The sequence below is a fragment of the Mesoplodon densirostris genome, chromosome 6 (assembly GCF_025265405.1).
Source record: "Mesoplodon densirostris isolate mMesDen1 chromosome 6, mMesDen1 primary haplotype, whole genome shotgun sequence".
In the NCBI taxonomy this organism is placed as follows: Eukaryota; Metazoa; Chordata; class Mammalia; order Artiodactyla; family Ziphiidae; genus Mesoplodon; species Mesoplodon densirostris.
The window spans coordinates 40,392,645-40,405,961 of record NC_082666.1 but is presented as its reverse complement, the minus strand read 5'-3'; the positions used below and the strand labels follow the sequence as shown (position 1 = coordinate 40,405,961).

At 50.7% G+C, this 13,317-nt stretch overlaps 1 protein-coding gene across 5 annotated transcripts in view; it reads left to right on the top strand.

Annotated features, from left to right (window-relative positions):
- Positions 1 to 11,025, top strand: part of AOPEP (aminopeptidase O (putative)) — a 382,430-nt gene extending 371,405 nt beyond the window's left edge. For all 5 annotated transcript variants that reach the window (XM_060101598.1, XM_060101604.1, XM_060101600.1 and 2 more), the window contains 3 exons: positions 4,364 to 4,450; positions 6,535 to 6,679; positions 9,805 to 11,025. In XM_060101598.1, the coding sequence (XP_059957581.1) occupies positions 4,364 to 4,450; positions 6,535 to 6,675 (228 nt within the window). In that variant the 3' untranslated portion in view covers positions 6,676 to 6,679; positions 9,805 to 11,025. The remainder of the gene's footprint in view (positions 1 to 4,363; positions 4,451 to 6,534; positions 6,680 to 9,804) is intronic.
- The last annotated feature ends 2,292 nt before the right edge of the window (positions 11,026 to 13,317 follow it).

The window sequence follows — 13,317 nt, the reverse complement described above, 5'->3', positions numbered from 1 at the left end:
AAAAAAGAAACTTTCGTTTCGGTGTGCGTGTGCGCGCGCATGTGTGCACATACACATGTATACATATCATGTGCCAAATATATTTTGTATACCCAGGACACATGTCTGCTCAGGTCTCCCAGGTGGCTCGGGCCTGTTACCACCAATACGCTCCATCCTCCCGGTGGAGTCCCTGCTGTGGGTCGGGGGTCCCCCATCCTGGAGCAGTTACAGTTACATGAATTATAGGAGGGTTTTAATGTCCCATCACCAAATGTGGGTCTGACATGAATGGGCTTCTGCAGGCTTACCCTTCCTTCTTCCTGCCCCAAATTCTGAGACCCTCCCGTGTTCACCCAGCCCCAAAGAACCGTTGCATTAGTGGGCACTCCTGGGAGAGCACTGATATCTCTGCGCTCCTCACCCTCTGTTCATGGAGGCTTTGGAAACCTGGAAGCTTCTGGAATTCATTTCCAAAGGTGTAAATTAGCACTGCTAATTAAAAACCTACCTGTGCACTGAGGGAACCACCCATATCATTTTTCTGCTCAATGTCCCTTAAGCAGAACACTTTGAAAAGTGTTCGAATTAGTCCAACTAATTTTTGTTGGACCAAAGTATAATGGGTGCACACCTGTGTGTGCACATCTTCACTGTGGCAAGGGTCAGGGACCCACGTTCCCCTTCTTCATCATCATCCCCCCCTCATTCCTGTGCCAGGGACTGCTAAATGCTTTGCTTGTGTTATGGAACCTTCAGCGTGGTGTGGGTGGTGGATGCACTCCTGTCCTGGCAGGAGGTGGGCCAGACCAGCTGCTGTCTGCACTGAAGACTCAGTGAGGAAAAGATGGGCACATGCTCCAGAGGCAAGGCTTCCAGTGCCCTGCGACACCACACGCTCTGGGGCAGCTGGAACGAGGGTGCTGGTGCTCCAGGTCCTCCGACCCTGCTGTTCGCCACCACGGGCAGCTTCACCTCTTCCCACTCCTGAAACGTCCCTTTTCTGACTTTCTTGAGATTTCTTATTCTTTTTCTGCCCGCTCCCCCTTCCCTCGCCCTTGCCCCTTACCTGTCTGTGGCGTGAAGTTGTTGCTGGAATTCAGGGCTGAGGTTTGCTGGCTCGGCTCGAGGCTTTCAGGTGATTCCTAGCATGACTTTGGAATGACTTTATGAATCTGAGTCACCGTTGAAAAAGTCATTAAATTTTTTTCTCTCTCTTGAGACATTGTGGAATAATGTGGATATTCAAAGTGTAAGTATTGAATGGTTTTAGCGTAATGTATACACCCGTGAAACGTTGATGCTAAATGAACTGAGTCAAGAGGCCATAGACACTGTGGAAGGCCTGGGAAGGCCTGCTGGGCCCAGGTGTTCCCACAGATGTATTTATGTGGTGGTGTTTGTTTACTTTTCACCTCACTGAGGAAGTTAAAAGACAAGGTGACCACTACCGCCATTAACTAATTAATTAATTAGAAAATGAAGAAGAGCAGATCTGCAGAGCAGACAGCTTTCTTCTTAGAGACCTGCCTCTGCTTCTGAATTCTCTGATGCTCCCCAGTACCGGGAACTTCACTTTCCTCCATTATCAACAGGGGAAGGAGCCAGATACAAGTGTGGTGACCTCTGTCAGGAATTTTTTTTTTTAAGTTTCTCAGTGATCTGGAGAAAGGAGGTATTCCATCAGTGCCCACCGTGGAAATATTGCTGGGAGAAATTGTGACAAATGTCACTTTGCTGCCAGCTTTTCGGGAAGACCCCCGTTCCAGGTGTGACAAGTGGCCTTGTGAATTGTGGGTCCTGGACAATTTAGAGGATAAGAGATAAAAATTTTCTTTGTTTCTCAAAGAAATGCGAAGAGAAGTAAAAACCCTGGGCACAAGCAAGAGATATCTGTTGGGCCCTCAGCCTCACACAGCATCTCCGTGATGTCTTGTAAACATCCTGTCATTGAAATTTTGAATTATGTTTAATTCTTTTGTAATGAAAAGTCTTGTTGTTTTTTCTGCTCTTTGTGGGGTGGAGAGAGGGGTTGGTCTGTATTTCCTGGATGCCATGTTAGCCTTCAGGGGTCAGAAGACTAGATCTCTTATTAATTGTGATAACTGACTATTTTTAACAGTAAGAGAAGTGGAAATGCTGACTTCATATTGGTTGTGAAAGAGCCTCTTTCACTCAGCTCAGCTGCTGGATCTTCTTCCAGTCGTTGTAGTGGGACCGACCCTGCCTTTTGCCCCTCTGTGGACCTTATCCTACCAGGAAACAGACCCTAATTTATGCTTTGTTACTTCTGTATGTGTAAATAAGATGAAGGAGAGCACAGGGAGAAAAATAATGGGAGGCCAATAATACCCCCATTCTCAAAATCGGATCTAAAAAAATATAGTGTCCCCAAGTTTTGGAGTGATAAACAACTGTCCTTGTCAAAGGCTTGGTGTGATCAGGTTGCAAAATCTAAGTCGTTAGATCACTGTCAAGCTGACAAGAGTTCTCTTATACTTGTCTCTCCTAAAAGCTGGTACAGCTGTCCCCCTGTGCAGTGGTGAGAAGTGAGAGCAGGTGGCCCCAAGTCCCCTGACTCTCATGCCACATGGCGGACGTCCCACCGTCCACACTGGCTTGCCGGGGCCTTCTCCTTTCACAGAGCTCACAAACAGAAAGACACAGCACATCCACTGGTGCGTGGATGGGACTGGTGGTTTCTGTGATTTGGGACAGAAACGAGAAATGGAGGCATCCAAGGGGCCCATTTGGGTTCTGTCCAGTGCTCAGCCTTTGGGACTCAAACCAAAGCACGAGAGCGGGGATTTGGTTGTTCTGGTAGCTTCTTCTCTGGTTGGTGCAGTATCTGAGCTCTGTTCAATTGTTCTTTTGCTCCAGATATTTTAAGGGCTACCCTTTCCCTGTTATGGTGTTAATTTCTACTGGCTATATAGGAAGGAGAACATTTTGTTGAAGGTAGAAAGATTTCCAAGACCTGTCCAGCCCAACCTGCTTCCCTTTTGCTGTGATGATCCAAGGCTATTAGCTCATTTCCATGTGCCTCTGAAATTCCTTCGTGAATGTAAAAAGTTTGTTGGCATCCTTTTCTTAGAAGTTCAAAGGGCCCGGCTGCCTGTAAGCAAAGGGCCCACCACCAGAACCCCCTCATGTCTCAGAGTGCACTGTAGCTTAGGGGAAGGATTCTTTCCAAAAGATTTTTTCTTTACTTCATTCCTAATTGTTTGTGTGTAAATCTATTTATGGTGGATGAAAGAAGAGATCCAGCCATCAGTGGGTAATGATACAATTTACAGGGGCCCCAGCCAAAATGTTGAAATTGCTTACATTTTACTATTGCCACAAATGGATTACTATAAAGGGTCTCCCTCTTTCAAAGGCAGTAAAAACAAAGAGTGATGGAAGGAGGCTTTTTTATTTTTTAAATGCACGTAATCACTTCCATGTATGGCTAGTGTTGAACCAATAATGGAATATAAAATGGTGGACTGCTCACCGGATTTAACTGAGAGGGCTTTAATGCAGTAGAAAATGGCCCAGGACTGAATTCTTAAACCAAATGTAGGTAGCATCTCCACGTAAAGAATGTGTCTGAAGTGCCTAGAGATGGGGGGGGGGGGTGCGATACTGCCTCTTACCCGCAGAGGCAGCCAGTGCTGGGATCCAGCTCCCCTATTGTCTGTAGGGTTTGGGGGAGGGTTTCCTGGCAAATTCCTGCTTGTAAGCCTTTTGTCACATATCTTTACTAAAGGGCACCCCCACACTTAGCTCGTCTGTTTTCAGTAGGTTGTGCAGCCCTGCAGCCACACAGTCGTGGGCACGTGGCAGGGTCTGCCTGCGTCAAAGTGGGCTGCTCCCCTCCGGCAGGCACCCTGAGCTCCTCAGAGGGTGCGCTTTGCCTCTTAGGAATGTGGAGAGCGGTGTCTTCCTCCTTTTACTGTGTTTACTGTTGAAATCACCAGCACTGAACCAAATCGGTTATTGCAGGAAATTAAGTAGTTGTGGTTTATAAAGGAAACCTTCGTTGACAGCATCCCGCAGGGCAGAGCAGCAGCCTGGCTGCCCAGGGCTGTGTGTTTAATTTCCCAGTTACATTGTGCATTTATCTATTATCTTGCAAAATTGTCTTTAAAAACATCAAAACACCTAAGTGAAACATGCACCCTCTTTCCCTAAAGTGGACTGGCAGCCCTCCTCATGAAGGGACCTCATGGTTCCTTCCTTTGTAAAAGAAGTGAAATTAAAATGAAATTTAAAAGTGTCAACAAAGTTAATATGCTTCAGAGAGTAACTTTTTCGAACAGGAAAGGCTCTCCATCATTAAACTTGTTAGGCCAAGGAAACCTACCAGTTTTTTGCTTACTGGATCTTCCCCTTTCTTTAGGTTCGCCATCGATGGTGTGAACTTGTTGTTAAGCACAAATACACAAAAGCATACAGAAGCATTGAGAGGTTCCTTCAGGAGGATCAGGTAAGTTTCCGTTTTCAGCAGATGGGGATTCTTCAAATGCCCTCCCCTGACTATGCAGTACACTTAACACAGGGACCCAATTTGTCGACATCTCTATTTAAACAGCAAATATTTAAACATTTTTCAAGGATTTTAAAGAGTTGTTAGGTGCTTACCTACCAAACTTGTGAGCTGATTTTTTTCCTCTGTCTTTGTATCCCATTGAATCATGTCCCTTAGAAGCTCCCTTGGTTTGACGTAACTGTGGCCCACTGCTGTTACCAAGTGAAGCATGGGCAGACCTCAGGAGCTTTCTGCATCTTTGAACCTCAGATTCATTAGGTCAGGGTTGTGGCTTAGTGATGCCATGGTGTGTCCTTTGCCTTCAGTGGCCCTCACTTAAAGTATATATGAAGATTAGACGAGGAGAGCCCCGGCTGGCTGGGACAGTCTGGTCTGTATCTGCACCTGCCACACCAGGTGGAACCTTGTGCTGAGATTCCTTCCCGTGAGAACTTTCCTCAGTGTTCACCAGGGAAAGCGATCACCTTGCAAGGAGCCCACAGGAAGCACGTGCGTGCACGAACCCGTGGGAAGATGTTTTCCTTGCCACCTCTGCTGGGCCGCAGCCTGTGGGGGTCAGCACCCCACCACACCGTGTCCCCCAGCGTGGCTGTCCATGGTGGTGCATGTGCCATGGCTTCTGTCGGCCGCGGGAAGTTGGCTGCCTCTCGTTCCTGTTGGCGTGACCAGTGCATGCCTCTGAGTGAGCTTTCTGCCGGGCGCTGTGGGCTGACAGAATGGAGCCATGTTTCAGTTGGGGTGGAGAGTTGGGGTAGGGGCAACAAAGGGACTTTTTTTTTTTTTTTTTTTGCGGTATGCGGGCCTCTCACTGTCGTGGCCTCTCCCGTTGCGCAGCACAGACTCCAGACGCGCAGGCTCAGCGGCCATGGCCCACGGGCCCAGCCGCTCCGCGGCATGTGGGATCTTCCCGGACCGGGACACGAACCCGCGTCCCCTGCATCGGCAGGCGGACTCTCAACCACTGCGCCACCAGGGAAGCCCAACAAAGGGACTTTTGAGAGGGCCTGAGTACAGGGGGCAGCCAGCAAGTGAGGGCTCGTTATTCCCGCAAAGAAAAATACACGGCTTTGTACCAGAAGAAATGTCACATTTGCACAGTGAAGCAAGAGGTGTTTGGAAACACAGAGGGGAGTATAAGGACAAAATGTAAGAGCAACTTAAGGCCTGTTCTGAAAACCAAAATTAACTGCAGTCTATTTGGAATCATGAACTTTGCCAAATAAGGATTACCATCGGCTTTTTCAGGAAAGAATTTTTGAACCCCCTAACCCCTAACCATTGTTGCGCTGTATTTGAGATCCTTCTTTTAATTTGCTCCAGGAGAACATAATTTGTAGCATAACTAAGCTTAGAACAAGAGAGAAGGCGGAACCAAGTGGATCTCTTGGTTTTCCAGAACATAACTGGCTGTTTTTAAAACTGTAGGAAAAATGCAGATGTGCGTCATTGTTCTCGAAACAGAAGAGCCAGTGTTTGCCGCGGTAGTGGGGCCCGTTGAAGGGAGCTGGCAGGCTGGGCTGGAGCAACAGGCATCTTCCACGGCGGCCCGATGGCTCTCCCAACCCGTGGCGCCATGTGATGGGGTGGTCTTCGTTCCTCAGCTGTGCTAGGCACACACTTTCTTAGGAACATGGCCTGTGTCGTATGACATACACACGGCGCCTCGGGTGCTTCTTTCAGCTGAGGGGGTTTCCACGGGGGTCAGTCACCATGGGAACCTCCCTGTCCTCGTCAGCCATCACTAGAGAAATGCTCGCCGTGTCGTCAGTTCAACCACCAGGGTCTATTGACGGACTTGATAGCCAAGAATTCCTTGGGGGTTGCAGTGAGAACAAGAAAGAGAAGGGGATCGAAAACTGCAGGTTCCTGAAGTACAGCTAGTCAGCTGTCTGTCTTTTCTAGGGTCTTTGTAACTTCCAGACCAGCAAGTCCGTGCGGAACAAGCACAGACTGTGCACTCAAGTGCGTGGGGACACATGATTGCCTTTTCTTCAGCTCTCTGGCCTCTGTGCCTTCTACAGGCCATGGGCATCTACCTCTACGGGGAGCTGATGGTGAGTGAGGATGCCCGGCAGCAGCATCTCGCCCGCAGGTGCTTCGAGCTGAGCAAGGAGCAGATGGACAGATCCTCAGCCGAGGTGGTGGCCGAGATGTTATTTTAAAGAGGTGATTCTCTCTCTTTCCTTTCTCATTGCTCGGCTCTGAGGTTCCTCTTAGGAGCTAAGTAAGCCAGTAAGCCAGGTGGTGAGCTGAGGGCCCCAGCAGCTTCCCTTACGGTGCGGGGGCACCTCGTCTGGCCGAGCGGCCACTGGAAAGCCCATGCCGCCCACCCCGGCGGAACAGCCTTCCTCGGCGCCGTTTTGGCCACTTGCGGTTTTGTTATTTGTGGGGAGGTAATTCGCAGGAGAACATCCTGAGCCGGTTAGAAGGTGCGCTAGAGAGCCTCGTGGAACCGTGAGCCGCGTCTTCAAGGGGAAGGCTGACGCGGGGGTGTGTGGCGGGCTCCCCACACCCTGAGCTGTGAGCAGCCGTGTGAGAACTTGCGGTCCCTCGGGCTGTCCGACACCGCCTGGTGGGCGAGGCTGGCAGGTCCTTCCTCCCCAGTGTCCTGAATATCTCCACATTGCGTGTCTGCTGGCAGCTGGGCAGGTTACCTGGAGTGGGAGTCCTAAATATTTAAACTGCTTCCTCTTGAATTGTGCTTGGCACTGACCTGTTACGTTCACGTTTTAGCAGTTTTTAACTGTGGATTTCTGCATTCTAAAAGTGATTTAGCAATGGTACATAAAGTTTTGTAAGTAGAACTGTGGGATTATAAGTGTATTTTTTTTTTTTTTTTGTCTAACGTTGTCATTTCTCTGACTCTCTGGTTTTCTTTAAGGTTTTACATGATGATATAGGGTGTGTCTAATTTTGTGTTTTTTTTAAAACTTAGCATCAAATTCCAAGCATTTTTCATGTAATATAGCTTCTCTATAATTTTAATGGATATTTAATATTTTATGTTGATATTCTTAACCTATTGTTGGACATTTAGTTTGCTTCTAATGTTTTGCTCTTATAAAAACCATTTCTGTCTAATATGTTTAACTGTCTTATTTATCTGAAAGAAGTCTAATACTGAAGAGAGAAAGGTTTTCTAAAGTCCGATTCTGTTCTTCCAGAAGAGTCAAGGAGCCATGTTGGCCAGGAAGGGAAATAGTGGGAATAATTGCCACGATTGTGTATCTCATAGTGGAGCAGCTATGTGCAGGCTTCCCCAGAGCTCCCCTGTGGCAGCTTCAGAGCCTGTTCAACGACGGGCCAGTTTAAAACACAGAACAGTTACACAGTTACGTGTTGCCAACCTCATATAATCAGTATAAATCGTATTTCTCTTCAGAGTTTTAATTTCACGGAGAGTTTGTGTTTCTTGAAGTGTGTGAAACTACAGTGGTGCAGACCATGCCTTTGATGTTCCCTGGGTTCCAAATTGTGGAGAAACCACCGCGGGCTACACAGCTTTGGCAGTTCTTCATTGTGATTTTTTTGCCCCAAGCAAAGGAGTAGTCCTGGTCACAAGCCTGCTCTTTTCTCACCGCCCCTCCGTCCCTGCCCTTCTGGATGAACGCAGGGTCATGTGCACGCCCTTTCCCCCTGCTACCCCAGAACAGCTGTTCAGTGCATTTTTCATTTCATTTTCCAAAGCTGCACTGGCATTTGTATGGTCATCTGTGAGTCCTTTGATTTTTAAAAATTATACCCCTAGGACACCCAGTAAATGAACAGCGAACAGAAATAAAACCCATTTGATAGTGTAGCAGGCCTGGAGGTGGTGCTCTCACCTTGTGCCCGAGGAAGCTGGTGCGTGTGATGTGGGCAGCCCTGCGGCGCTGCCCCCAAGTGCTCTGGCTGCTTGGGTTCCTGGCATGCTGATTTGTGACTTAAGATTAAAATCACATTGCCAGGGATTACCACGCAACCACGACCCTGACTGCTCCTCCAGAAGCCATAGTTACTCTCTCTCTGCAGTTCGGGGAACAGATGCATCTCATAGCTCCTCTCTGGAAACAGAAGAAGCCAACAGCCTTGGAAGATGCTCTCCAGCCCTTTCATTATGCCCAGCCGACGACCTCTCTGACGAGGTGCAGAGCTTAGCTGATTGGTGAACAGTGACTGGTTTCCGCTTTGTTCACAGTGGCTAAGTTCTGCACCTGAAGAGAAGGTGAGATGGGGACAGTTAAGTTGGAGCTGCCGGGGCAGAGGCCGCTGCTGAGCGGTCAGCTCGGGGACCGAGCACGATTCTGGAGGATGAGAGCCTGTCTGGCCCCAAGGATGATGCACTTTGTCTTGTTACGAATGCAAGGAACATACCAAAAGTCTATGGAAATATAAATCCGCTAATTAGACATCGGTGTCTGAAAGTTCAAATGTATTGAAAGCTGCAAAATTATTCTTTTAAAAATCTAAAACCCAGTGAATCACGAAAGTCGAGTAAGACCATGTCAGCAGTCGATGGCGTGTGAGTAGAGCTGGGTGCTTTCAAAGGAGACTCCCTGTTGTGATTTCCGAGCACGGTGAACTCTCTCTTGTATTTGCAGTCCAGGTTTCTGCGTCTTCTGCAGCTGCCCGCGCGCGGGACGAGGCCGACCAAGCTCCCAGCTGAGGCACTGCTTCTCCGGGCTGTCAATTGGACCCGCCCTCCGGTGCCTACTGAGCTGATATCAGTTCTCATTTTACACACTGGCTCAGTTCAGCAGGAACAGGAGTCGAGCCCTAGAGCAAAGCCTTCCTGTCTGTGAGTGCCCGGAGGCTCGGGAGCTGGGGCTGCAGCCGCACGAAGACAGGCCCAAGCGTCCGCAGCAGAGCTGACCGGCGGCGGAGGCCCCTGCGTATGTGCCCTGTGTGTGGATGTTGCTAGAGCTTTGCTGACATGACAGGAACGAGCTTCCACCCATGGGCGCCACGCCTGCCACGCAGGCAGTGCATACCTCTGTCACGGTGTAGGACGGCCCGAAAGCAGTCGGAGTGAGTGCGGGGCTGAAACAGGCTGCCTTTCTAGTATCTGTCCTGTGAACAGAGCCCAAGTTATAGCCGCCGGCTTTCACAGCCCTGTGTGAGCAAAGTGAATGGCACATGGTGCAGCTGTAAAGCCCCTTCTCGGGGCTGTGAGATGTGCCCTAGTCTCCTCCTGTCCTCCGCTCATGGTCCTCTCTCCAAAGCCGAGAGCAAAGGCACACACAAAGGTACTCGTTTACAAGAATTCCTCCGTTGTGACTGGGCAGTAAATTTTATTGCTGTTTCCTTTGCAGGGAAGATCACAGCGAGATTCTTTTTCATGCATCTACTCGTAGCCCTGGTGGGACCAGGATCACATTGACCCTGGACATCAAAGGAAGGATTATGGGGCTGCTAAAGCCATCAGCCGACAGCAGTGTGCACATCGTGGGGCAACCTTCCCAGAGGCCCTCACAGTGGAGCCCGTGTCAAAGGCACATCCTTGTAAACGGTCTCCACAGGGCTGTGTGATGCCTTTGTGCCCACCCTGGATGTGCCACCTCAGATCCTGAATCGGAATTGAGTCTCCCCTGTGAGTTCAGTGCAGTTCTTTTCACACAAAGATGGAAGATACCTGAGGCCCATTGGAAGACCTGCTGGACCTTCTCCATCTATCCCTCATATAAATATGTGGATATTTCTGCGCTTCCAGAAAGTCAGAGTTTCTGCATACTGGGACCACCTCTGCAGGATTACTTTGATTGATAGGGCCTGTATTTAGATTTTCCAAAATTTTAGTACCTTTTGGTAGAAGTGCAGGATAACATTCTAAGATGTATTAATAATAAAATGTAATGGATTCGTTTTTATTTTCTTCCTGTTTGCTTCCTAATTTAATACTGTTTTTGAAAAGGAAAAAAAAAAAAACGTGAAAGAAGAGAGTCGTCTCCCCCTTCTGGTGTTATCCTTTTCTCACCTTACTGGTTTTCCCTGTAGTTTTCAAGGTGGTGGTGCTATTCCTGGGAGGACAGTGGGCCCCCTGCTCCTGGTGGAGGCACCATCGGGCACCATGGGGTCTGTGGTGATGTTGCCTCTTTTCCCACAAATGTTTGAAGTTTAAAAAAAAAAAATGAAGCTTCTTAGGACTGTCCATAGGGAAGGATGGCTTTAAAACGCTCCAGAAGCCACAGTGGTTGGTGCAGTCACGTGATGGCGTGAGGCTGAACTGAGCGGGAGTGAACTGACCCGCCTGCAGGGGCTGCGTTCGTGGGGCTGCGGGCCCGCCGGTGGGGGGACGTGTGGCTCCACACAGCCCTTTGTTAGGAGCTCCTGACCTTCAGAGTTACTTAACAGTGACCGTCATTCCGGAAGGGTTCCTACGGGTTGGTTCTTTGCTGTTACATGTGCTCTGCCTATGGTTGTATGTGCTTTGTTCACCATGTTGGTAGAAGAATAAAAATTCGGTTTTTAAATATGAAGAGATGTCAGAACACTGTTCTCTGTGAAGGCTTGTAATAAATGACTCTCCCTCTGGTCGGCATGAGTCTGGTCCTTTGTGCAGCGGAGCAGGAAGCCCAGGCACAGCCTGCTGCTCTGTGCACCGCAGGGGCTCCGGGTGACCAACCAGCCTGGTGGTTTGCTTTGGTCTTGTTTTTCCGAAAAGTTAAAGCCACGCTTTGTCATCTTTAGAAACTGCTGAGGCAGAGGTGAGCGGCCGCGTGAGTGGCTTCGCGCTAAGACGGCTGGTCCCCTAGCCCCGTGGCCGGGGGTCCCGCGCTGGCTCCGAGCTCGGGTCCGGCCCGCAGGCGGCCGGTCCTGGAGGGGCCGTTGGGACCCGAGCACCGCCTCGCCTGCTTCCCGCCTGCAGGCTGGCACTCTTGCGGGTGGGGCTGTGCCTGTGGTGAGGGAGGGGCGAGCGGCCTCCCTCCAGCTGCACCCCGCACCTGCTCCTGCTCTGTCCAGGCTCCGGGACTCCTGGGGCGGGTTCTCCGAGCTGGCCCTCCGTACCTCCCGCGAGGGCTTCGGAGAGCGTGCTGTGGAGGATCCTGAGGCCAGGGCCTGGCAGGCGCTGCCGGGTTCCAGAGTGGCCACTAGTCAGTCAGAAGACAGGTGTGTAAAGCTAGCACTCTGCATTCGTACACAATTCATCTGTTTTGAAAGAAGTTTCATGTGGGTGATGGGCAGGTTCCCCAGGGCACATCATGGAACTTAGGCTGCTTTATCAGCACGACCCGGGGACCTCCTGAGGGATGCCTCGGTCCAGGGGGGAGTGTTTGCCGAGGGGCCAGGAGCCCCGGGGACAGAGGATGGCTGTATCGGAGAGGCAAGGGTGTGGGAGCCTGCCCTCCCCAAGTTCCCCCTGTGGGTCAGGCCTACACAGTGCTATCCCCAAGGTCACATACTAAGTGACAGGCGGGATTTCAATGTGTCCACCTGGCTCGGGATTCTCCTCCCCCGAGTCCCTTTCAGGGTGTAGACTGTCTCTTCGGTAATAAACTCCTCAGGGATTCCTGGTCTTGTCCTTTAGCCAGAGGAGACTTGAGAACCTGCACTCCTCACCCAGTTTGCTGTGAGGGGGGCCTGGCTGGGGCCCGGGGAGCACATCAACTTGAATCTGGAACAGTTATGTCCCCGTGGGGAAGTCGTCAAGACTGGTCCATGGGGGAGTCTGGCACTTACTTTCTCAGGGGCACAACTTCTGATCTTTGCTGCCCCAGGAAGTATACCTTTCCAGCCTCAGTGTTCCCCCTGTCACGTTCCCAGGGTGAGCAGACGGGACGGCATGAGCTCTGCCCTCCAGGCTGAGTAGAGGAAATGAGCCGACGGGAGCCAGTCTGGTCACGAACAAGGTGATGCCTCCATCCGGAGGGGGGACCAGGGCACAGGAGGCGCCCAGCGTGAGCCTCCGTTGGTGCCCTGGTCTGGTGGAAGCGAGGAAGCCCCAGCCTGTGCCCCTTCTGCCGTTGCATACGTTGGGCTCCGGACCGCTGGCGGTATTCCTGGCCGGCAGGGGCCAGTCCTGGGAGAGGACGGCTTGCTCTTTCATCGCCATGGTCGGTCCAGAACTGTTGGTGGGGTAACTTGGCCTGGTTTGCGGGCTTGTTAAACCGGGTGAGAAGAGGTGATCTTGTTCCCTGAGCGAGTTAAGGCGTTAATTGCCAAGCGAATGGCCTCTCCCCGGAGAACAAAGGACTCCACAAATGGAGATGCTCCCGGTACCCGGCACAGGACCTGAGCCCTCGCCTCAGCTTCCCACGTGTGGATGTGCCCCCGGCCTGGCTGTCACCCCCTGGCCTGCCTGGGGCGGGACCCGAGGTGGGGGAGGAGATGGGAAAGAAGTCAAGAGAAGAGGTTCAGGTCTCTCTCTTGGCCTCTATTTTAGGATTAAAGGGTTTCAAGCACTTAGCTTTATTGGAATTTCACATCAAAACATCGAAATTACAGTCTGCATCCCAAACGAGGTACAGAGATGTAACGTTAGGCAGAACCCAGTGCCCCAGTGGCAGCAACCAGAAATAGCAAACCTCGTCCCTAACGTTAACGCATCGCTTTCAAATGAAGAGAAGACCTCTAAAAGGTTTCAGGCAGGTATTTCCAGTGCATTCTGGGTTTCCTGAAACTGGCCTGACAGCACGAACATTCAGCAAAGCCCCAAGCAGTGCCGTGGAGGCGGCTAGGCTGCTGTGCAGGGCAGTCTGCTTGCAAAGGGTTGCCTCAGCCACAGCCGGCCTCACCAAAGGCAGCGGTAACCCCCCAGACAGCTGGAAAGCAAAAGCTGAGTGACTCATCAAGGGCTAGTTTTTTTAGAGCGCGATGCTCTAGGCCAG